General features: G+C 41.5%; 1 protein-coding gene across 4 annotated transcripts in view; it reads right to left on the bottom strand.

Moving 5' to 3' along the window:
- Positions 1-26,297, bottom strand: part of PTPRR (protein tyrosine phosphatase receptor type R) — a 230,162-nt gene that overhangs the window by 29,284 nt on the left and 174,581 nt on the right. For all 4 annotated transcript variants that reach the window (XM_084794134.1, XM_084794136.1, XM_084794135.1 and 1 more), the window contains 4 exons: positions 12,591-12,777; positions 10,084-10,168; positions 6,425-6,504; positions 5,824-5,961 (listed from right to left, as the gene is read on the bottom strand). In XM_084794134.1, coding sequence (XP_084650260.1) covers positions 5,824-5,961; positions 6,425-6,504; positions 10,084-10,168; positions 12,591-12,777 — 490 coding nt within the window. The remainder of the gene's footprint in view (positions 1-5,823; positions 5,962-6,424; positions 6,505-10,083; positions 10,169-12,590; positions 12,778-26,297) is intronic.

Below are 26,297 nucleotides of genomic sequence, written 5' to 3'. Positions count from 1 at the left end.
CACGGCTCCTGTATCTTTCTCCCTTTAGTCGTGACTCAGCACTGTGGCACTCAGCTCTGGAACACTTACTACCTCAATTCCCACTTCTCAGCGCCCTGACCCCTGCCTCGTTATTTCTTGCCTGGGCTATTGCTACAACTTTCTAGCTTTGCTTCTCTTTTGAGTTTCTCAAATCTAAACCCTAGATCCTTCATCAACTAGGCCCAGGCAGTACCAATTACATCATCACTCTACACTAAAAAGCTCGACCACGGCCCTCTGCAGTCTGTATGGGGAAACCCTAAGGCTTTAGTACAGCTTCGGATCCTCATGGCAATGTCCCTTTCAGTGTCATTTTCCTGGCTCCCCACTATGCCGCCTGCTCTGCAGGCACATCAGATTGCTCCCACCTGGCATGCCGTGTGCCTTCATGTGCTGTTGTTGCTTGGCTGGACTGTTTGCCACCCCTCCCCCCTCCCCCCTCCCCCAGGGCAGATGCTCCTACTTCAGGCCTCTAGGCATTGTGCTAACTTTTTGACCAAAATATATAATTGAAATAAAGGTTGTGTGTAGCTTTGTCAGACAGAGAAGGGAAGGAAGGGAAAGGAAGGGAAACTTAAGATGACTCCTCTATAGGGAGCCCTGAAGTAAAACTGTATGTGTGTGTGTGGGGGGGGGGGGCTGAATAAGTGAAACTTTCATCAATAAATAGGCTGTATATGCAAAACTCAAGTCACCCTATTAACTCTGACCAAAGGCAGTACGGAAGCAGATGCAGAAAGAGATGTCTGTGTTAAATACTGGACAGAAGTATTATACGAGAGGCTAAGACACCAGGCAATTCTGCCATTTCAAGAGAGATACATTTAGAATCGTATTGTTTTCTGAGACCAATAGCAGGGTGTTTATCTGCCAACGAGCCTTTCATCTGTGGCCTGTGACTCTGTCAGGGCAACGGCAAAGCGTTGGGCTTCCCCATGCACCGAGCCTCAACTAAAGCAGGGCTCCAATCTCGTGCTCACCTGCAGGCTCTACTAAAATGACTTCCTCCCTCGGAGCGGGTTTCTCATCCAGCACGTGCTAAGCGCTGTCCCGCGGAGGTTAGTTCTTTCTCACTCTAAGTCTACACTGTTGCTGGGACTCTTCCTACACTACTGCACTCAGTCACTGACAGCGGCATTAACATCACCTGCTGCTGCTGCTGCTTAGCGCATGCGCTCTGTAAGTGACAGGGAGGGCCATCAACATTTCCCACGGTCTGTGTGATGGGTTCAACATTCCCTTCCTTTCTTTCCCAGATGAAAAGGGAGCCACAGTGAGATACATTCAGAGGCGCCCGAGGGCTTTGTTTAACCCACTGTGAGACTGTAAACACTTTTCTTTTCTGAGACAAGGTTGCCCTATAGAGCTCAGAAGGGTCTTGACCCTGTGAGCCTTGCCAAGTGCTGACACCATAGGCATGCCTCATCCCAGTAAGCATAAACAGGAGTGTCTGTCTGTCTTTCTGTCCTTCTGTCCTTCTCTTGTCTTGTCTTCCCTTCTCTTTTCTCCTCTCCCCTCCCTTCTTCTCCCCTCCTATTTACTCCCCCTTCCTCCCCCCACTTAGATTTCTATACCCTGGATCCCCAGGGCCTACATAGTCTAAGCAAGAACTCCAACACTGAGCCACAGCTACAGCTACAGTCTCTGCCACCTGCTTGTTTTGATCCTGCGATTACAGTTCTCTTCTCTGGCAATACAACAATTCGTGCTGAAAGAAGGTGAACTCTGCTTCAGTTTTATTTTATCTAGTGAGGAATTCTCTTCTTGCTGAAATTCTTTTTTTTTTTTTTAAAGTGCAAGAACTCAAAATTGCCAGCAAGCAGGTCTCTTTTATTATAAGAACTCATTTTTCAGCTCTGTTTTTTTTTTTTAATTTTTGTGTTTATTCTCACTTTGTGAACACTAACTGAGATTACTCAGATTATTAAAAAGAAGATAGTGATTGTTCATTTCTTTGTTTATTAGAAAGTAAAAAGTTCACAAACATATAAAGCGTGGGAACTTCTAAAGATATGTCCGCCTCTGTATTCTTTGGAGGAAATGATTTTTGTCTATTTTAAACAATGGCACCGAGCACAATTGAGAACTGGCCAGTGTTCAGTAGCCAGCATTTCCCTACAGTGAACCTACAGCATATCCCTTTAAAGCGGACTTTTCGGTATCATTTTGATCTGTAGAACAATAGAGAGTTTCCTATGTGATATTGTATGTGTAAGCTTGGGGAGGCTGGACATGAAGGATTTTGTTTTAACTTCATAGTGAAGGAATAGTTAAAATGTGTCTTGCATTGTTTTGGATTATGACTGCTTACAGGAAATAAACAGGCAGCAGATTACATAGCAAACATACATGTTTGACTTTTATATCCCTTTTTATCTGAGTGTTAAGAAAAGGATAACAGGCCAAATGGTAAAAACAAAAAACAAACCAGGGCTGGAGAGATGGCTCAGTGGTTAAGAGCATTGCCTGCTCTTCCAAAGGACCGGGGTTCAATTCCCAGCACCCACATGGCAGCTCGCAACTGTCTGTAACTCCAAGATCTGACACCCCTACACCAATGCACATAAATTAAAATTAAATAAAATATATTTAAAAAAAACCAAACCAATAAAATATGCCTCATAGTTGAGTTTCACAGCCAAAGAGAAAAACAAAATCCTCAGCAACAATTTAGTGTGGGAATTACTTTTTAAAAGGTATCTTAGCTTTCACATGATGCACACAGCTCTCCTGTGGGCGCAGCGAAAGCTGAGACTGTCAGGAAGGAATTAAACTTGAAGAAGGGCAGGGTGAAGCGAGAGCCTGAGCATCCTCAGGGGATGAACCCCGCAGCCCTGTACCACACAGACCTGACCCCGAGCAGTTCTGGTAGAACCGTAGCCGAGGTAGTGGTTCTCTGAAACGCGTTACCTAACTGTGATGCTTAAGGAATGCCTTGAAAAACATCAAATAGACAAGTCCCAGGGCCTGAAGGAAGGTAGTGGCTGGATAGATACGATCAGTGTTCACAAATATATGAAATATTCAAATAATAAAAATATTTTTAAAAAAAGAGAAAAAAATCACAGCACATGCGTGGTCTTTTTAAAATGGTGTGTCTCTGATATACAGACATGGTTTCTCTGCGTAGCCCTGGCTGTCCTGCAGCACACTCTGTAGTCCAGGCTGGCCTCAAGCACAGAGATCTCCCTGACTGAATGCTGGGATTACATGTGTGCACTACCACTGCCCCGCCTCATTTCTGATCTTTTTCATGAGTGAACAAACAATACATTATAGTAGTTGAGGATCCAAATGCTCAAGTGAACACAGTAATTCAACTTAGAGCCGCTACAAAATTAGGTAATTTTCATGAGACACCCTTCATATATGGTTCCCAACATCAATCCTCAATGATTGTGCCCAATTTATAGTAGGTGTTGCTTTCTCTTGAACATGTATTTTTTTAAAAAACCATACTCATACTTACAAATAATTACATACCTATGTTTGGTTTTTAAATATTTATATTTATTTACGTGATTGTATGTGTCTGTGCACACATGTGTGTGCCCAAGGCTACAAACGAGTGCCTGATCCCCTGGAGCTGGAATAACAGACAGTTGTGAGCGTCTCAACTGTGGGTTCTTTCTGGAAACCAGACTCTTGTCCTCTGAAAGGTTGCTGAGTGCTCTAGCCACTGAGCAATCCCTCCAGGCCTCTGTCTTGCTTTATTTTTGAGGCAGGCAAACATTTCACTCTGCAGCCCAGGGCGGCCTCTTCAACTCATGGTGATCTTCCTGTCTCATCGTCCTGAGTGCTAACATCACAGGTGGGAGCCACCATGCCTAGCTGATTTTATTTTTGACAGAAGAAATAGAATTCATAAGGTTGTGGATGTGTAAGACACCAATTGCTACGTGAAAATTTATTTAGAAATTTGTAAGTTCCACTTTTATGTCTTACACTCTTGTGACTGTCCAATATTTTATCTCTATCTCCACGATTTATGTTCTTTAGTTACTATTTTTAAAAATATTTTATTTGAGCCAGGTACCATGGTGCACACCTGTAATCATAGCACTTGGGGAGGCGGAGGCAGGAGGATTGCTGTGAGTTCGAGGCCATCCTGGTCTACAAAGTGAGTCCAGGACAGCCAAGGCTGTCTTGAAAAACTGATAACCCCCCAACAAAATGTATTCGGTGTGTTTGGTGTGTGTGTGTGTGTGTGTGTGTGTGTGTGTGTGTGTGTGTGTGTGTGTGTGTGTACCCATCCACTCAAGTGGAGGTCAGAGGAAAACCTGTGGGAATCAGTTTCTCTCCTTGCACCGTGGGTTCCAGGAAACAAACTCAGGCCAGGAGGTACAGTGCTGTCCTCAGCCTTTGTGTGAAGAACTTCCCACGTTTAACCCTGCCTGATCCATTCGTTGGCCTCAGATTTGTCAGTGTTCTCAAGGGTACTTATCTGCCTGTCTGTCAGTCCATCCTTCCATCTGTCCATCCATCATTGCCCACCCATCTGTCTGTCTGTCTGCCTGTCTCTGTGTCTCCTTGATGCTACTAGGAAGTTGTTTCAGTTCCCCTGGGTGTGAACATCACCTCATCGGTGTCTTCCTGTCCCACAGATGTATTTGGCTGTTGATATTTTTTTTCCCCACCCAGCCTGAGATTTATTGTACCTTTCCAAGCCCAAGACTGTGTCTTTCATGAGCTGTTACTCACAAGCTGTTATTTCCTCGACTATTACTATTTTCTCATATTGTTTTCTTCTAAGGCAGCAGTTAAATGTATCTGTGCCATTAAGCATTTCCCTCCACGTCTCACCAACCATCGCGGCTCATCAGGCCTCTGGTAATTTCTTTAGTTCTCTACCTTCTAATTCACCAATTATTTATTCACCGTCCCCTCTCTCATCAATCAAGTTTTTGCTTTTGTTTTTTTTATAAAGTACGAGTGATGCTGCCTACCTTGTATTGTTGTTTACGTTAGTTGCTCCATTTTCTAGTTTCTAAAGGTCTGAGATTTCTCAGTTTTGAATAACCAATGGGTAGCTTTACTCAAGCGAGATTTAGGTAAATTATTTTTCCTTTTATAGTCTTAATTTGGTAGGCAGATTCACTTGTGTGGTTCATCTTATTTTACTGTGTTCACATCCCTTGCAGGTGCATGCATTTTAACTTCCGGCCCCTGCACACCCAGGTTTGTCTCTAATTCTTTTGTTTGTTTTGTTTTGTTTTGTTTTTTTGAGACAGGGTATCTCTGTATAGCCTTGGCTGTCCTAGACTCACTTTGTAGACCAGGCTGGCCTCCACAGTGACTGGCCTGTCTCTGCCTCCTGGGTGCTGGGATTAAAGGCGTGTGCCGCCACCACCCTGCTTGTTTCTAATTCTTGTAGGTCATTAAAACATAAGCAATCCTGCTTTTATACTGTCCATTAAATTTTTGAAAATTTGAACTACATTTTGGAAATCCCTTTAGTTTTTGAAAGTTCTGCTGTGCATACTATTTCATAGCTTACCCAGTGTAATTCGATTATAGTGGATGGTTCTTCAGGTTAACTGTGCCCTTCATGTTTTTAATGAGACATATGCGTGCACATGAAATACATGCACACCTCACATGTTAGCTTGTCTAAAAGAAGATTGTCACTCATAGAACAATACCAATTGTCATTTGCTAGAGGTATAAAGGGACCTTGCCATTTGGTGTCCTTGTTCCATCTTATACAGATATTTTATAAGTACATGGTTATCCCATTTACTCCAACTCTCTCCTATGGTGGACACACCCCGTAAAACATCCAGAACTAGATAAACATCATACCTCATTTTTCTCTTTGAGTTTTGTGATCATAACAATGACGGGGCTGTCTTCTTGCCAGACCATCTGCCAGAAATCATTCACAGTGTTGATCATGGGGCCCTGTGTGGCGATGAAAGCTTTCTCCTTACCACTGTAGCCCTAGATGGAGCAAAGAGACAAACGTGTTGGCTTATGTTCATGAATTGCTGTGAACATTTTGGGGGATGACCTTCAGGATAACGGGGTGTGGAAGTTCAAAAGCAGCTTATTTGATTCTAGCACAAGCAGGCATACATGAGGTACTTATAGAAAGTACCAGAAAACCCAGCTCACCCTTAGGTAGTGAGGGATGTAAAGTTCACCCTCACAAGAGCGTCCACATGGAGCCTATGTTCAGGGACTCACGGACAAGGAGGACTCACTGAGGAACACTATCACTAGTGTTGATGTGACTTTAACATATATACATGGAACACTAGTGACCAAAATAAAGCAAACTTTATTCTGAGAAACGAAAAAAGAAACAAATCTGGGGGACATTTCTTAGGGGAAAAAGAGTAAAACCAACAATTCAAAATAGTAAGTCAACACACCAACTAGACAGCCATGTATAGTTACTTACTCGGATATAATTAGCATTAATATAAGTACTCAATGGATCGGTTGTATTTTTTGGTCTTAAACACACTCTGCTGAGGGGATCTAAAGAGGAAAGCAGAGAGAACACATTGAGTAGATTTACTTTACAAACAAACAAACAAATTCTAGGGCAACCATAAGACTCAAAGAGAAGTGTGTAAGTTCGAGCCTATTAGCCCAGTGTCAGTGTTTGTCTTCGGTGCACATGTGTGTCCATCTTGATATTTGGTCCACCCATTGACCCCGGTTCTTTTTTTTTGTTTTGTTTTGTTTTTATTTTTTGTTTTGTCTGTTTGTTTTTCAGGGCAGGGTTTCTCTGTGTAGCCTTGGCTATTCTGGAATCTCTGTAGACGAGGCTGGCCTCAAACCTCCCCTGCCTCTGCCTCCCCAAGTGCTGGGATGACAGCTGATTCTAATGTAGGCCACGGCATGTTTTAACGGAGTTCTGAACCCCTCTCTCATTTGGACCCTTCTCTTTTTCTTTAGATTTGGAATTTACAACCCCCCTCCCTTGTTTCTAATAGCTTCAGAAAAGAATCAGGCCGCCTTCTCCCATTTCTTTGTCTTTCACTATTATCACCTGATCCAGCCCTCAGGACAGGATCCTGCCTGGCCTCACCAGCATGTTTCAACAGTGTTCCTTGAATAGCTACCTTGAAATATGAATTGTCATATAGGTCTAATACACATGAAAAACACTATTGAGGATGCTTACTAAACATCACCATTTTGAGTAGAAAATAATGGCCAGTGTAAGCAAGGCTCTACAGTTTTGTGTGTATATTGCTTTACATTTATATAAATAAGGAAATATATGCACCACATTATTCTACATGTCGGTTATTTGTCATCGCTTCATATTGATGCATGTTAGGCCTCCCCTTGTCGCTTCTGTGATTTGGGATATAGCATTCTACCACTAATGTTCATTTATACTGAAAACATTAGATAATTTGATCCAAACTTGACCTTTGCACCTTAATCTACTACTTAGTCTGTTCTGAGCTAGACATCATCTTCAAAGACACAGCATCAATTCAGTTAGCTGTTGGTTATTCAGATACCCACAAACCAGGCAGACTTACCAGTTTACACACATGTGGGCAGGCTTCAAATCTAAGAGCTTATTATGGCTAACACAGTAAAGGCAATCATCATATTTGACGTCCTGAAGCAAATGAAGATCATTTGCTAATTATCAGTTTGTACAGCATTCAATTCTATGTTGGATTAAAGTCTAAAATAAGCTACAAAGAACAGCTATGCCTGCCATTACAGTCTTTTCTGATACTTTGAGCCAAATGGTGTGGCTTGTCTAAACTATCTATTCTGAGTTACAGTTTGTGAAACGAGGGTGGGAGAAAATTTCAGGCAACAGATGCTTTCCACTGAAAACCCATCATTTGTAACATCAGTTGTCAGCACAGGTGCCATGGACCAAGTCGTCCACCCAGTTCTAGAAATGGAAAAGCTGACACACGCTGGGTAGCTGTTGTCTGTATCATCCAGAGCAGGAAACAGAAAAGTCTGGGCCTTGAAATAACCAGAACCAGAGGACATATAATCACTGGGTGGGGTGTCGGGGGCAGGATTAGTCCTGATTGCTTAATGCTTGGTATATTTTAGAGAAAATTTTCGGAGAGAGAGAAAGAGAGAGAGAGAGAAAGAGAGAGAGAGAGAGAGAGAGATGTTGAAGACAGGGAGAGAGAGCCTTTTCACCCTCTTCTGACTGTTAAAGTCATAAATAAAATACCTTTCGATAATGAACTATACCTTATGAAATAGGCGAATACTTTGACTCATTAAAAACACATTACAGTGGAGTGATTTTGTGCAAGAGGAGGAAGCCCATATACAGCACTGATAGCAATTCTTTAATTATTCAATTTTAATATAGTTCTGTTACCGCAAATATAAAAATGTATTTTGTATCTTATGAGACTAATAAAATTAATACTATCTAAATAGCAGAACCTTTTCCTTTTAAAAACGGAACACGTTTTAATTGTAAGATGTTTTATTACAATAGTTTCATATGTTTATATAATGCATGTAGATCATACAGCTCCCCCATTTACCTCTCTTGATAGGCATTTGTGGCTTTTGTTATTATAAATTTTGCTTCTATTAATATTTTATGTACAATTTTGGGTGGACCCATCTCATTTTCACTGAGTGTATACTTAGAAGTAGTTATGTAGTAAATACACACACACACACACACACACACACACACACACACACACACATGTTATATAATGTATAACAACTCTTTTTCTGTCTTGTGACATTAGGCAAACCCTCTGCTATGAGCTGTATCCCCAGGTCCCGCCAAGGCTTAACTGTTGAGGAACTGCAAATCAAGCAGCTACTCTACAGTCCGGCCAGCAACATTGAAAGGTTCCAGCTTCTCTACATTCTTGTCAACATTTTTTGTGTCTATTTTTATCATAATGATAATCATGGTGGATATGAGCTGATGTCTCTCTTTGATTCTGAGCTCCTAATGGATAATAATCATTTATGCTGTTGGTCACCTGTGTGCCCTCAAGGAGGAGTTTCTACTGAAGCACTTTCCCTGTTTTAAAACTGCTTCGTTGTTTGTACGCATATGATTTCAGGGCTGGCCATTTGGTAATGGATGACCATTGGGGACCTCTCCCCTGGGCAGGACTATTTCTCCTGCTCCCAGCATTCTTTAGCTGCTTGTAGTTCTTTGTCTCCGATGGGATGTCATGAGATTTGCCCCTTCCATGTTAGCATGTCCATTGGTGTTGTCCTAGCAGGTCATACTTAAATATTTAGGAATGTGTATATATAATACACATAATATATACATATACATTATAGATAATATATATGTACACACAACTAAAGAATAAAGACAGACAGACAGACAGAGCAGGGCAGATACGTGGAAGAGGTTGTTGAGGGGGGAGGGAAAGGGAGAAATGACATAACTATACTTTGATTTCAAAAATTAAAAAAATTAAATCCTGAAAATGTGGCTTTGATGTCTTTAACACTGGGCTGTCAGAATACTTTTTAGATTCTATACATAAGTCTCATCAAAACTTTGTTCTGTAGATACTGTCCCATTCTGTTGGTCCTCTTTCACTTTTTTCAATGATGGCATTTGAAACCTAAAAGTTTCGTGTTTCAATGAAGCTCATTCCATTTGTCTTTTGGTAGTTTGTGCTTTTAGCTTCATCTAAGAAAACACCGGCTGCTTCAAGCTTATGAGAATTTGTATGTTTTTCTCTTTTTTTGTTTTAGCTCCTAACCACATGCAAGTGTCTGCTCCATTTTGAATTAATTTTTATATATAGTCCAAGACAGGTTTCAACTTATTTTTCTTTCTCCTTCATGCATGGAATTATTTAGCACTGTGATGAAAACTGGTTAACCATAATGTGTAATGCAAATAGTGTTTGAGAACTGTGGGTCTTTCTGTGCCTGGTGAGCTGGTGGCTGTGATGAAAGGAACATGAAGAAAAGTTACTCAGCTTCAGATAACTCAGTGGTGACTGTTCTTGACACACACAGTCCAACGTTAGAGAGGTGTGAGGGTTGGAAAGGGCGCGGTGTTGGTGAGTGGGCGACACTGTTTTACACTACAAATTATTGCCTGAAGAAACTTACTTGGCAAAATGGTCTTGTAACGATTTTTAGTTCCATGGCGTGGAATATCAATTTCTTTGGGATCCACAAAGTTCATTGGAATTTCCTGCAAAAATAAATGGTATCAAATTTTGTATTTAATGCTGACACAAAGAAGGTCTTCATAGGGGACATTGGTTCCATGATCTAGTGGACTTCAAAGTCATTTATAAAACAAGACTTATCCTGCTGACTGACCAATGACTTTCCTTTCATAACAGATAAAATGTAGGCTGTTAGCTAACTTCTAAGAGACAGCCCTGCATATTTAGAAAGATTGTTTTATTTGTAGTTACTACAGAGACAGAGAACATTCTGCTTAGTAACATCTTGTGTGACGTCACTTGTGAAAATAATTTTTAAAAAACAATATATTCAACTTTTTCAAAAGCTTTAAACAATTAAATTAAATTAGTTAATTATTAATTAATTTGTTTGTCTGATTATTTGTTTTTTGAGAGAGGGTTTCCCTGTGTAGCTCTAGCTGTCCTGGAACTTGCTCTGTAGACCCTTGGCCTTGAACTCACAGAGATCCACTTGCCTCTGCCTCCCAAGTGCATGTATCATGACCACTGGCTTTATTTTATTTTATTCTTTGATAAAAGTTTTCTGTTTTTCATTGGGCTTCATTAACCTTACAACATAACACATTTGCCCCATTGTTTTCATGCATGCATGTGCTATACTGGGACTGCACTCCCCGCCTCCTGTCTTTACCGGTTCCCTTTGTCCAAGTTTTCTTTGGAAAATAAATAACTAAGCAATGAAACCCTCATCAGAGCTTCCCTCGTGGTGCCCCCAATAGCTTGCCAATCTGAAACCTCGAGAAAAGCCAGACTATACCATAAACTGAAAACCTGGTTACAGAGAAGAACACCTTTTTTTCTTTTTAAAAAGCCACTTCATTATTTTTTGTTACTTTAGACATTTAAGCTAGCCTCTACTCCACTGAGACATTTAAACTTCTTAGCTCCAAGTCATCAAAAATAAAACAACAAGATAAAATTATTGAATATTCTAGGTTTTGGGTTTTTTGTTTGTTTGTTTGCTTTTTGTTTTGTTTTGAGACAAGACCTCAGGTAGCTCTGGCTCACGTCCCACTGGCTATGTAGTTAGGAAGACCTTGAACCCTCAGTCTACCTTCCTCTACTTTGAATGGCATGCACCAGCCCTATAGGTGCGTTTGGTGCTGGGGATCAACCAGACTCAGCACTTTGTGTACGGTAGGCAAGCACTCTGCCAGCTAACCTGGCTCCCAACCCCGGGTTTATTTTTGATAATTCAAACAAGTCCGTCTGCTTTGGCAAAGCCACAGAGATGGTGACATTTTTGTCTCCCCATTCTCTTTTATTTCACTGGCTCTCTGGCGCACATTGGCCATCTGGCCGGAGCTCACACTGTTGCCCTCCTTGTTGGACTCGTCTTTCCTTCCAGGGAAGTAGGCCATGCTAAAGGGCTTATTTTAATCGACAAAGACCTACGGGCAGCCCCAGCACAGGCACCAGATGCCTTTGCAAGGCTGTGCTAGGCTCTTTCACTCCTAGGTTTGGTTTGCTTCACATATAAAAGTGTGACACACCTTGGCTTCTCATTTTAAGGACTCCACATTGGTATTTTACTAGAGACAGCTGATAATAGGGAGTCTAACACATTATTGATCTTTCTCTCCTAGTCTGGTACCAAATATCTGAATGGAGTATAGTGACGTATATTTATTACACTTGATCAATATGGCTTAAGCTATAACTGCTTTATGGTCTAATGTTGCCCAATAAGTGCTCGTTCCCTCCAAGCAATACCTAGAAGTCAGCTCCATTTCTTCTTTGGGTGTTGTGGTATCTTACCATACATGAAGTTACCTGACACAATTCTAATTTTCTAAAACTGAACTTCCTAGAGCACTCACAATCATATTTTAGCTCACGCTTGGTCTTTGCTTGAATTCTCTTGCCCAAATTAAAAAACAAACAAACAAACAAAACCCCCGAATATGGCCCCTAAATGTCTCTATTACTTCTGGCTACCTCACTTAGTGAAACCAACCTTTTGTTCCATGTTAGAAATTCTCCCAGTTTCTCTGAGAGCATTTTAGTGCTGTCACTCTCTGAGTTATGGTTTCCATGGAATGGCGTCTTAGAGCCTCCAGGCTGCTCCCTTGCAGTGCCATCCCCGCTGCAGATGTGGTGGCTTTTCTAGAGTTATCTTAAACCCCGTTTCTAAACATGTCTTAAAGTTTGTGGGGTTTATTTCTTTTTATGTTTCTGAGGCTCAACTTTAGTCACTTCCCATTTTGATTTCAATGCTGCAGTAAACCTGAACAATTCAGTTCCCCACAGTCACAGAAAAGCTTTTTCCTAACCTAAAAACTGCTCTTTCTCTGTCCAGGCGCCCTGTGCCACCCCGCAGGACTGGCTGCTTGAGAAAGGCAGTTTCCAGATATGGCTTTAGTGCTTAGCATAGTAAAGCTGAGTAAGACATAGCGGCCTCACCATGAATTCACTTTGAAGTAAGTGGGAACTTGCCACCACGTCCCTCAGCTGTGGCCTCGTGAGAACGCGGCTGGCTGACTGCAGGTACTCCATGGCGACTTTCTCCCGAGGGGTTGGAACAGCCACAAAGGGCTCCACAGTTCCCAGGCTACTCATGTCCAGTGTGAGTGATACATTTGACCCTCGTCTATATGGGGGAAAGAATGTTATTACATTTGAATATTACATAATTTTTAAAAATTATGCACAGACTTTAAATAGTATTTTGATTGCGCAGATTGCCTTTTAATTTTTGTACAAGGACACAGTTCAATGAGCCCTTTCCAGAAATAAGAATCATATATGTATATACTTGGTATCATGACTGATTATAGCAAGTCTTCATAGTTCCTTTATAAGAAATGGACAATATTATTGTAAACAAGTCTTAATTGAGAACAGGTACTATAAAATATTAGTAAGCATACTTGCAGAAATAATAGGATGACTAATAATTTTAATTAAAAACATCAGAAAAAGTAAAGGCATTTGAATGGATAAGTCGGATGTAGTACAAAAGATGTTTTTATATGTATGTCCAGGAGTTCAAAATAGATATGGTCACCAAATGCTTTAGTAATTTCACAATGTAAACATGCTTCAAAATAGCATATACCATACCATAAATAAATATACCTTTGGTTTGTTAATTAGAACACAATAAAATTAAAATAGCAATCTCTACTATATTATTTATATTAGTGAATTAAAATAGAATGTAAAAGTTTAAAAATGTGTGTGTGCATAAATTTATATACCGTAACCTCTGGATAAACCCTTTATGCTAAGCGTATTACCTCTGGATAAACTAAGTGTGTTGGTGCATACATGAAATTCTACAAGTCCGGAGATAGAGGCCAGAAGATCAGGAGTTCAAAGTCATTCTCAGTTATGAGACCAACCTGGGCTACACAAGACTATCTCAAAACACACACACACACACACACACACACACACACACACACACACACACACTCATGCACACACACCCATTATTCATTTAACTTTATAAAATTTATAAGAGGCCACAGTAGACCTATGGGCTTTTTCAGTTTATCTTTTCTTTATAATTTCCCTTCTTCTTTTGGGAGGTAATATCTGAAGTTCTTCCATTTACACAGACCCGGGTGTATTGTGCAGAACACTCAAGTCCTTCTTAGAAGTTGTACTTGCTGTGTGAGGCACAGCTGTGAAAGAGCAGCCGACAACCAACACCAGCATGGCTGCTTGTTCCTAACAAAACAGCGTGCAAGAAAAGGAGGGCTAAAGCCGGAGACTGCTCACAATGACAGTGACATAAAGCACGAAGGTGTGCATCAGGATATTAAATACTGCGACACATGTCTGGCATCCTGCAGAAGTGGAGGGCAGGGAGCAGAAGACAGTAAAAGGGAATTCTGAGGCCTGGCCAGCTCCTCTGAAAGGGGGCAGAGCACATGAGAAAAGAGTTAGGTGGCTGAGCCTCCGTTTTAAACAACGGGAAATAGAAACCCAGAGGAACTTACTGGACAAACAGCACCAGCTTCTTGACTCTGAAGCTGCTGGGATTCTTGAGTCGGCTGTGGGGCACACTGGGCCCTCTCTATAGTGTGACAGAATGTTCTTACTCCCGAAATGGATGGCAATTATAGTTTTAACTCCTGTTTTTACTTAATAGGTTTTTATTTATTTTTGTCACTAAGTTATATACTTAAAAATCCACCACATTTTGGGTTGTTTGTTTAATCAATTGCTGAGCTAGCCAGAGTTCTAAAGCCCATTTAGAAGGGTTAGGACTCTGATTTGGGAAGCAGAACGAACTGGATCTTCAGCTCAACAGAACAAACTACACAGTTTTACGAATTGCAGACAAAGCAAGGGGGCTTTATCAGGGCACCCCCATGTGTAGGTGCCACCCCCCCACTTCGTTTCACTGAGCTCCCCTCCCCCATAGCGTAGCACTTTCCCAAGGTGCCTCTGGCTAGTTCTTCCTGCCCCCCAACCACATTAATCCAGAATTTGATGGGCACGTAAGTGCTTAAGCAATTTTTTTTCCCCCACTGTCAATTCATATTGTAGCTCATGGGACTTGGAAGCGGGTGGACTGTATAGTGTCTGTGAGTTCTTGAGTCTTTCAAAGTGACAATGGGTTAAAGTTTTCTGAATATTTCATAGATGCGTTTGCTGGTAACTACGATTATGTATGTAAGCTCTTGCTGTCTGTGCGGGCATGTAAACAAGTCCATCGCCTCATTTCCTGCAGCTTCACATACTGTAATGATGGTATTCTAGCATACTGTCCCTTACTGTTTTGCTGCTGGATTTGTCACAGCCTGATACATGAGCCTCTCACAATAACAGTATACAGTTTTTTTCTTTCATTTCAATTTTTTTTTTTTTTTTTTTTTTTTGGTGTTTTGAGACAGGGTTTCTCTGTGTAGCCTTGGCTGTCCTGGACTCGCTTTGTAGACCAGGCTGACCTCGAACTCACAGTGATCCGCCTGCCTCTGCCTCCCGAGTGCTGGGATTAAAGGCGTGCACCACCACGTCCGGCTCATTTCAAATGTTTTATCTTACATATTTCAGTGCTCGAAGGATTAGTAGTTGTGTGTCTTTACTGTCAGGCCTACCCGTGTTTCCTTTAGCTTTACCTCTGACTGATAAAAAATTAATATTGAAGGCTTGAGGGTATGGCTCGGGGGTAAAGTGCCTGCTGGAGGGCTTCAGCTCAGATCCCCAGGAATCATGATTAAAAAAAAAATGCCACGTATGACAGCGCACATCTGTACTCCAAGCGCTGGCAGGGAGTGGGGGACAGCCAAAGACAAGTGGGTTCCGGGAGTCCATTGGCCAGCCAACCTAGGCAAACCCATAAGCCTCAGGTTCAGAGAGAGACCCTGTCTCAAAAATTAAAGGCAACAGGGAGCGAGGAAGCCATTAGGCATAACCCTGCTACCTCCGCCTGCATGCATATGCACATAGACACAGCTAGTGATGACATGCCGTTCTTTTCTGGAGTGCCCCTGAAATACATCATTAATTCTTTGGGGTTGCTGAGGTAGGGACAGAGAGGTACAGCTTCCTGAGTGTCCTGAGACATGTCACGTATTTGATAGAGACGTGTATTTGCCAGGCTGCTTTTTTTTTCTGAGACAGGGTTTCTCTGTGTAGCCTTGGCTGTCCTAGACTCGCTTTGTAGACCAGGCTGGCCTCAAACTCACAGCGGTCCACCTGCCTCTGCCTCCCGAGTGCTGGGATTAAAGGCATGCACCACCATGCCCAGCTAGGCTGCTATTTTTCACTTCTCAAAGTGAGAGTGTGTTGGCAGGTTATGTTCACCTGCCAACATGTGGAATTGGAAGCCAAGTGCTTGGGAAGGGGCAAGAGTGAAGAATAATATCCAGATCCAGATTTTATCTTCAAAACATTTTAGTTTGGGCTCAAATCTTTCCTGTCCATATCCTTGATGTGCCCATCTTAGGGTTACTTAGCTTCTGTCTCTCTTGAAGTGAATAAATAATTAAGTATACTGTACTCAGATGGCTACCATATGGGCAACATAGAAGGAGTGATGTCAGTTGCTTATCAAAAGTAATGCACAGATATTATTATATTTAGATAACACTGAACAAAATCCTCTATAACGTTCACATTTTTGCATTTCTCTAAGTTATCTATTTTAGGACACTTCCACAAGAACTGAAAATTATTTTTATTGAGATTAACTTTAATGCTTTGACATCAATGGCTACAACCTACACATTTGCCACACAAGAAAAATACATCTTCATAACCCACTGTCTTAAACTTTCCCTTTATTACAACAAATCCCTTTGTCCTGAACCCCAGACAGAGTCCCATAGCACTTCACCACTTCAGACGATGTCTCAGCGTTCAGCTATTGAATAAAACGTGCACAGGCTGACCTTACAAAGAGCACTTGCCACAGAACAGCCTTGTCATGCTAACAGCTCTCCTGTGCTTGTCATAAAATATGACTGTAGGATGTTGTTAACTTGGGGAGAAAAATCTCTGCTTTTGTTAGTTCTTATTTTCAAGGAACAAACAATATTTAGGTCGGTTGAAATGTGGTGCCATTAGGAAACTGAATCAGAAGGACACACTTACAAGAAGTTACGCATTTGGAGCCTTGGGTGTCTCTTGGAGCAAGGAGCTTAAATATATTCCCACATATTAATTTTTCCTCATGAAAACAATGTGTTCACTGTGGGAATTTATGAAATTTAGATATTTAAAAATCGAATTAAATTAACTCATGCTCATACTTTTTACTAGTATTTAAATTGACTTTGAAAATTTTCTAATTCATAGGGATCAATGACAGTGGCTACAGTTTTGATTTCATTCCTTAGAGGAATGGATGAATTCATCTTCATTGTTTATTTTTAGATCCTTAACTTTGAGAATCTTTTAGCCCTCTCTTTCCTAATTTTTATATCGTGTCATTGATATATATTGTGATATTTGTGGTATAACATTGTTTCTCAAATATATTTGTGGAAAATACCAGTCTATTGTTGCCTTAAAAGAGTAAAATTGCTTAAATTTGTGTTTATGCTCAGTTTAGGATGCTGATCTTTGTAAATACATAGTGACTTATTTTGTTTTACATTTATTTACTGTGGAGCTGGCTTTCTCTTGCTGTTTATGTTCTAAGGAAGGAGCTGATGGCCTCTGCCCTGGTGGCAAGGTCCTTTACTATCATACCTGCCCAGACATTTATTCTTTAAAAAGTTAACCATTGTGGTGGTTCGAATGGAAATGGGTCCTATAGGCTCATAGGGAGTGGCACTACTAAGAGGTGTGGCCCTGTTGGAGTGGGTGTGGCCCTGTTGGAGTGGGTGTGGCCTTGTTGGAGGAAGTGTGTTCCTGGGGGAGGGCTTTGGGGTTTCAGAAGCTCAAGCCAAGCCTAGTGGCTCATTTCTCTTCCTGCTGCCTGCTGGTCTGGATGTGGCACTCTCAGCTCCTTCCCCAGCACCATGTCTGCCTGCCTGCCAACAGGCCCTCTACCATGGCAATGATGGACTAACCCTCTAGCCTCAGTGAAATGATCTCCTTTATAAGAGTTGCTATGGTCACGGTGTCTCTTCATAGCAATAAGACTCTAACTGAGACAACCATTTAATCTATTTGTAATTTATTTGGGTCTCTGGTCAAAGATGAAATCCCAAGTTCTTTTTTCCCTCCTCCCAGATCACTATGCTTTACCACAACGTACAGAAAAATATAGAAAAGGTCATGCTTTAGTAAAATTTTTAATAGCTACCATTGTCTCGGATCTGACATGGAAAATGTGGCTTTATTAAAACCAAGAGAATCTACGTGTGCTCTAGTAAATGCCACAAAGCAAACTGAGTAGAAGCGAGGGCAGAATTTAATAATTCAAAAACAGATCAAACTTTATCTTTAGGAAAATTGAAATTAAAATAGGTTCCGAGAAAAAAAAATCCATCAAAATAGCGGGAGACCAAGACTTTTAAATAACAACAGAGTGGAAAGTAAGATCAGGAAGTCTTATTGAAAACTTGGCCTCTGTTTTGCTGTGCAAGTACAAGCAACAGTTTAGACATTTTTTATGCCTCTTGATCACCGCTGCACAAAAGAGAACACAATAAAAAAAGCTTTATCAAGCTCGCCTGTAGCACCAATTATTATTTATGCCAAAAGTAAATAGGAGGGAGGAAATTCAAAAGATACCAATGCAAACAATTGGAGGAAAAAGCAAATTCTTAAGGCAAGGTAAAAGCAAATGCAACAAATAGCTGGCTAATTACAATTAAGCCAGAAGGAAAACACACATAAATACTATGAGCTAGGGCCACCCTGAACTCAGCAAGGGACTATAAACAACTCTGTTGAAAATGTCCATGTCTGTACCACTGTTCTTAACAGCCACGAAGTGGGAAGAAAACACTGCTAAAAATACATGAGCACTTCAACTGAGTACTGGAATAACTCAGGGACCACACATCTCCTTTCCTGGAAGGCGAGGGATTTCACACTTGCCCTCAGAAGCTGGGTTTTGGCAGAAAGGGTTCTTTCCACACGAGGCTGCTCTCCTTGCAGGGGCCACTTGGCCAAGAGTGGAGACCGCTAGCGCCTTCTTACTTGGTGTCCTCAAAGAACTTTAATGAGGACAGAAGAGAGCGAAACAAACTCTGCCATTTTGCCTGTGGTTGAGGCAGATGGGAGCCTTGACTACCAGAAGAGGAAATGACTGTTCAGTGAGAAATGCTGGCAGCTGGCTACATCCAAGCCTTGGAAGAAGGATGGCAAAGCACACAGCGCAAAGGTAGTGAGAAGAGGGCCTTGCATAGAGCCGCCTCCACAGCACCCACGTCTAACCTCACCAGACGAGAAACAAGAGCTTCACAGCGACTGCCTTCACACCTTCGTCCCCTGTGACTTATGGCCACATTAAATCTGGACTTAAACATTAATGCTGAGCCTAAAGCCCTCTATACCCAACTTGGTCTTTTAATTCTTCTCGTTAAAGTTGCTCACATACCTAGGTCCTCTAGGAGAAACAATCACAAGGAAAGGAAATTAGACAAATAAGTTCCTGATAGCAAAAGTAAAGCCAGAGAGATGGTCCCTTCACCCTGTGGGACTGACTGATCTCCACGTCTGTTTACAACCCTACACTCTGCAACTATTTTGTTCTAAGTTTTAAGACCATTTAATTAACAATGTGCTTCACCCCGCCCCCTGCCCCCCCCCCCCCATCTCTTTACCTTCAAGTAAATTCTGGGTAATTCCTTCTATCTGAATCACTTGACAGACGAGAGGGTGACTTTTTCATGAAAGAGAGACAGAATTCTAAGAAGGTTAAGCTGTGGCATTATGAAGCCTACAGGCACTGATTTGAGCAGGTAATGTAAGTACTCATGCAAAACTTCCCCGAAGAAAGCCTGCGTGGAAGATGTAAATGAAAATAAGCACAAAGGCTGTGAGACCCGGGCTAGGGAGATGGGAATTGCATTTCGCTCTCTGCTCCAGAGAGCATCTTATGGCGTGGAGAGCACCTTTGATGTAGGGAATGACACATCTCTATTCCACTGCACCAGCAGAGAATGCTGGTCTCTCTGTTGAATGGCTACATAAGTTCCTACCGTGAGACGCTAACCCTCCTGCCTCTGCCTCCTTAGTGCTGAGGCTAAAGGCATGCCTACCACACCCAACCAGTATGTGAAATTTTATATATCACAAGGCAAGGGAAATTTATTATTTAAAAATTAAAATAATCATTAGAACAGCCAGAAAGCAGAGGCAGGTGGATCTCTGTGCGTTCAAGATCAGCCTGGTCTATACAGCAAGATTTAAGCCAGCTGGGGCTGTATAGTAAAACTCTATCTCAAAGGTCTAAAACAAACAAACAAAAAGCCCTAACAATATCCCCCCAACAACAATAAAAAACATACATGGATAGATATATGTTTGAAATATATACAATAAACTAGTTACACTGTTCTCTGGGCCCTGGCCGGAAGCTGATTGAATGAATGCTTTGCCACATGACTTAAACTCCCTTGGCCTCAGACTTACTAGATTGTGACCAAAGATAATGACAATCACAGGGTCAATTCACAGCATAAAAGGTAAAGAAACATTAACATGTCACTCCCCTCCCCCCAGCTTGGTATCATGTACACGACACACTTGTGCAATTGTGACAATACTCGTACGGCGAGTCTCACCTCGCTCTCTGCTGATATGGCTAGGTGAGCTCTTTCTTTCTTTCTTTTTAAAATTAATTTATTCAGATTACAACTCAATTGTTATCCCATCACGTGTATCCTCCCATTCCTCCCTCCCTCCCGCTTTCACCCTATTCCCCTCCCCTAGGTCTAAGACCGAGGGGGACCTCCTCCCCCACTCTATGGTCACAGGCTCATCTTGGTAGCCTGCTTATAAGCAGCCTAGGTGAGTTCTGTGGGCGCATGCAGCACACACGGCGGAGTAGTCAAGAAGAGCAGAGTTGGGAGAGCTGGCTAGTGAGCCAGTTTGCAGCAGTTAAGTTCGTAAGCAATAGCTGTGGTCACCTAAGTTGACACTGCTTTTTTTTTTTTTACCTCATGTAGTTAAATTTTACATATGCCATATCTTTACAATGAGCAGGGTTTCCCTGCCCCCCTAATTTGAAAATAAGATATGTCCACTGGACAAAGACTAAAATAAAAAAAAAAACCCTTTAAAACAAAGAAAATATATCCCCAATAATCAATGGAGTGCCCACTAACATTTTCTTATGACTGCCCTTCAAATCTTTGTGTCAATTATTCATCCGCATGATTTCAGAGCTTGGTATAAGCAGCTGGGGTCACCTTCCTGCGGAAGACAGACTGTTCTCCTCCTCAGAGCTCCTCAGTCGCCTGCAGTCCTCTGCCTAGGGTTGGGGTGCTGTGAGATCCTCGTCCTCTCATGTTAACACGAGTGGCCTCCTTGTCGATGAGTCATTTTATAAACTAAGTCAATAACTCATTACAAACACAGGCTGTGGAAGAAACGCGAAGACAGACGCGCAGGGCCTGTTGACACGGCTCAAACCCTCCTTGTGTTTGGTACCAGGTCTTTGAGCAGCTCCCTGGTAAGGAACCCTTCACCACATCCTCGCAGCATCACTCCGGCAAGGCATCTTACCTCAGAACTCCCCTAGTTCAAAGCGCTTTCTTTCATATTTCCATATAACGATTTTCACTAGAAAACGGCACTAAAAATACAACCATCAAGGCCACCGTAGCCCCCTTTGACACATGCCTCCTCATCTCTTCCCTCCAGCCTCACCCCGCCATAGCCTCTCCCACGCATGCCTGGCCACGCAGCGAACCACCTCTTCACTCAGATCTGTAGGAGCTCTTTCCCAGAGCAATTTTTCTAATGCATTCCCAATAAGCACACATCACGATCACCAGAAATGATTTTTCTCTGCTGTGTGCACAGCTTGAGGTAAAGATACGAGCTTCAACTCCCCCTCTGTGCCCACTGGCACCTGAGAGGCTACACTCTCAGGGTCTGCGTAGGTAGACGGCTGCAGATTCGTGGGAGGTGGTAGTGCAGTCTGGTGGTTTGTACGGCTCCTGAAATAACCTGGAGGAGCGCTTTAGATTTTGACAAGAGTTTCAAAATGTGGAGTGAAAATCAGATGTGGTTGGTATACACAAATAACTCCAGCACTGGGAGGCAGAGGCAGGAGGCTACCTTAGGCTACACTGTAAATACCAGGCCACCCAGAGCCACACATCAGGGCCTTGTATGAAGAAAACAAATACATAAAATAAAATATGTAAAACTAATGAAATTTGGACAGTGCAGGTACACGATAGGCTTATTTTAAGATTTGGTATAAAACTTGCATAAATATCCGTGAAGTTTCAGCTTTAATATCTTAAAGACCCGTAACGGTTTTATACATTAAAAAAAAAAACAACAACAACAACACCCTGTTTCCAAACCAAGGATGATTGATGGTTATCTTTTCTGCCATTTGGTATTGTTTTGTCTATCACTCATGAAGACGAAGCTGTTTCCCTTTAAAAAAAGAACAGAGTGTTGGTAGCTTTACTTGTAGTTCCTAAGTTTAGTTTTTCCTCATTCATACAATGATTATGAAGAAATATTAGACCTCAGTGAAGAAACTAATCTTTCTGAAACGAGAAATCTAAATGTCAGGCGATGTGCATGCATATAAGCATGAACGCGGATGGGTATACAAGCACATACACCCAATATTTTGTAAGTAGCATACGTAATTGATCCACCGCTGGTTTGTCTTGAAAAACAAAAAAAAGAACAAAGTAACATTTATCAAGTTACTTTTCACAAAGAGGAAAAAAAAAGCCCTATAATAGGATGATTTGTGTCAAAAAGTAGCATATCCAAACCAAGCCTAGGTTTGCACCTGCGACTCCAGCACCTGGGAGGCAGAAGCAGGCAGGAGTGTCCTGAGTTCAAGGCCAGCATGGGGTACCTGGCTGGACCTTATCTGGTGACTGATTGATAGATTTAATTTTGGGACAAGGTCTCTAGCCCAGGCTGACCTCAAACTCCCTATGTAGCTAAAGAAACCGTCAAGTTCCAGCCTTCCCCTTTCTACTTCCTGAGTGCTGGGACTACACGTATGTGTCTCCATACTTGATTTATGCAGTGTTGGGGATTGGACCCAGGGTGCCATGAGTGCTAGGACAGCACCCTACCCACAGAGCAACATTCCCACCCTTGGCCTCTGTCTTACATCTAACCAGGCATGGGGGCACAGGCCTGCAATCCCAGTATTCAGAAGGCAAAGGCAGGAGGATTATAAACTGAAGGTAAGCCATGCCTACTCTGAGAGTTTGAGACCAGCCTGGGTTTCATTAGATCTTGATTTAAAAGACAACAAACAAACAAACAAACAAATAAGACAACCCCAATGTGATTACTTGTACTATCTATCTGAATCTATGCACCTCGAAAGGACCTGATCTTGTCTCTCACCCAGCACAAGCATCTACAAGATCTCAGTGAGTCAATAATAGAAGCAGATATCTGGGTTGGAAGGATCCCGCATTAGTTAAGGGCACTGGGCATTGGATGCTTTGCCAGAGGACCTAGGTTCGATTCCCAGTACCCACCAGGACAGCGAACAAGCATCTGGAACTCCCATTCCAGGGGCTCCTACACCCTTTCCTCACCCCTGGTGGCACCAGGCACATGTGGTAAATGGACAGACATGCAGTTAAAATACCAATGCACATAAAATATAAAAAAGAATCAGACAGCTTATACCATTAACTAAGATACCCCAAGATCTACCTAAAATGAACTCTCAGTTAAAAATTACAAAAATCTGCCATTTTCAGAGTTCGCCCAAGTGTTCAGCCAAGAACAATAATTTGCTTAAATACCCATTCCTGTGTTTGTTCTGTGTTCATTGAAAAGTGTACCACCCACAAATGCAATTGTGGGCTTTGGTCAGCAAGGCACTTTGTGGATAAACCAAGGTGACCTTTGACCCGGGAATTGCAGAGTAGGAGTGGCTTCCTTTTGGCCAGTGAAGACTCAGTGACTGTATTTAAAGCACCATCACTCCTCAGGTGGAAGGAAGGAAGGGGCCAATTACCTGGGAGAGTTGTGCTCCTGATTAAAAAAAAAAAAAATCCATGATCTGGCCACCATGATTGCCTTCCTGGCACTGTAAACACACAATCATGCTATCAGTGCTGCCTGAGATAAGGATAGAAGTTTAAATAGAAATTATTGATGGGAGTTGCCAATAATTAAAATAGGCTCCCCCCCCCCCCCCTGCCAAGTGACTGGGACTTGTCACCTTGATGCCATTTATAAGAACTCATTGTTATTTTTGGCTCTTTCCTCATCCATTGGCAAGCACTGTAACTGCAAGATAACCTTGAGGCTCAAGGGTCCTTTCGCCTCAGTGCAGGCATCACGCATGGTGGAGCAGGTACAGCATCAGAGCCTTTACTGTGCTTCCCTGACTGTATTGTGTCCATTGACGGAAAATGAGTACTTCTGGAATTCAAAGTATCTTATACGTTTTAAGGACTGAACTGGTATCTGCCATGTAAACTACACTTTGATGTGTGCAACAGGAGACACAGCCCTTTCTTTTCTAAAAATACTAGAACCTAATCAAATAGAATGAAAAAAAATTACCTGGAAGCAACCTCTGACTAATGTTTTAGAAGCAGCTAACATTTTTGGTATAAAATTAAAACCATGTATATGTTCCTCCTTTTTGTTGAGGTGTGGTTTTTATACTACAAAGTCCACATTTCTAAAGTGTAGAATTCAGTACATTTAGAATAGCCACTGAGCTGGATTAGATGTATGACAGGCCAGGTGTGGTGGCACATGCCTTTAATCCCAACACTGAGAGTCTAATGTCAGCTGGGTCTGCACGGTGAGTTCTCAAAGGGTGCGTGTGTATGTGTGTGTGTGTGTGGTGTGTGTGTGTGTGTGTGTGTGTGTGTGTGTGTGTGTGTGTGTGTGTATACAGTAATTTTAAAACATTTTGCTATCCCTGGAAGGAAACTGCCTCTCTACCCCATGGCTCCCTCTACACAGGCCTTAAAAGCAGTCATCTGCTTTCTGCATTTATAACTTTGAAGTAATAGGAGTCGAACCCAGGGCCTTGCACACGCTGCGTGAGCACTTGACCCCTGAGCTACACCCTCTGCGTTCACTTACTTTTCCCCTTCATGCACATGGAAGCATACAGTCAGCTGTTTGCCAGACTTCTTTTCCTTGGCATAATCTCATTAAGGTTTCTCCAAGTTGTACGTACACTTGTTTGCATTAAAAAAAAACCTGTATAAATTGTTCTACTGTGTTTGGATATGAATTTTTGTGGCCTACATTTTATTTCTCCTGGGTCTATGTCAGCAGTGGAATTGTTGTAGGGTCCGATGCCTCTATGGTTCATTTTGCTCTGCAGACAGAAGCCAGGCTTTGGGTGTGCTGGTGAGTCCCCTACAGCCCAGCTGGACCACAAGCGCCAGTGTCTCACTTTTTGCAGAAGCACCAAATGGTTTCCCCATGTTGGTAGACTACCTACGGTTCCCAGCTATAAGATATTATGTTTCTAATCTCTCCACATACTTATTACTTTACAATATGTACTATGGTTATTTTTTAAACTATTATAGCAATCCCAGTGAAGGAAAAGTGGAATTTCATTAGGGTTTCAATTGAGTTTTCCTATAATTAATGATACTGATGATTCTTTTTGCATTTACCAGTCATCTGTTTATCTTCCAGGAAGGAATGCCTGTTCCAATTTTTGCTTAATTTTAACCTGACATGCTTTCTTTTTTTTAGTTCTTTATATATGATGGATGCTAGATCTTTATCACACATATGATTTGTTGTTTCCTCCTATTTCAACTGTCATTTTAGTTTGCTGTGGTGGCTAATAATTTTATGTCATCTTGACTGGGACATGGGATGTCCAGTCTTTTATAAGACATTGGGAACATTTATATGAGAGTGCTTTGGATGAAATCAACTTGCAAACCAGTATATTTAGCAAAGCAAATTGGCCTTTATAGTGTGGTAGGCCTCATTGTTCAGCCTGAACAAAAGAAATGAACTTATCCCATCTTCCCATTAGGTCAGAGTGAATAGTTCTGGTTTGTCCCAGTCTTTGAAATGAGACACTGTCTTTTTCTCAAACTCAGCTTTTCCTGTATTAAAGCAGCAAAGTAGTAGTTATTTATCTGGTGATAAATATCTATTTATAGTTATTTATTTCCAGTTACTTTCACTATTACAATGGTACAATTCCTTTTCTGGTGTATGTTTGCTCAGTCACACAGATACAGCTCCAGGAATATAAGTTTATTCTATTTATCCAGTATGGCAAAATTAGTTTTCTTTATTATTTAAGACATATAAAAAGTAACATTTCATTCCCTTTTTATCAGTATTTAATCATTATAACAGAAACAGTTTTTTAAACTACAGGCATTATAGAGAGGGAAGAAAAGATTATGTACAACCCCACTGTATCCATATTTAAATTCATCTTCAGGTTTCAGGTAAACTTATTAATACTTTTCATCTTTTCTATTGTCTACCTTATAAGTAAAACTGATAAAAAATTAAGTACATCACCACTGAACTTCATTTACTTATGAACTATAACATGGACCATTATACTTAAATATTATG

This window comes from Acomys minous (genome assembly GCF_964271855.1).
Source record: "Acomys minous genome assembly, chromosome: 9".
Classification (NCBI taxonomy): Eukaryota; Metazoa; Chordata; class Mammalia; order Rodentia; family Muridae; genus Acomys; species Acomys minous.
The sequence above is the reverse complement of the archived record's forward strand: the minus strand, read 5'-3'. Positions and strand labels throughout refer to the sequence as shown.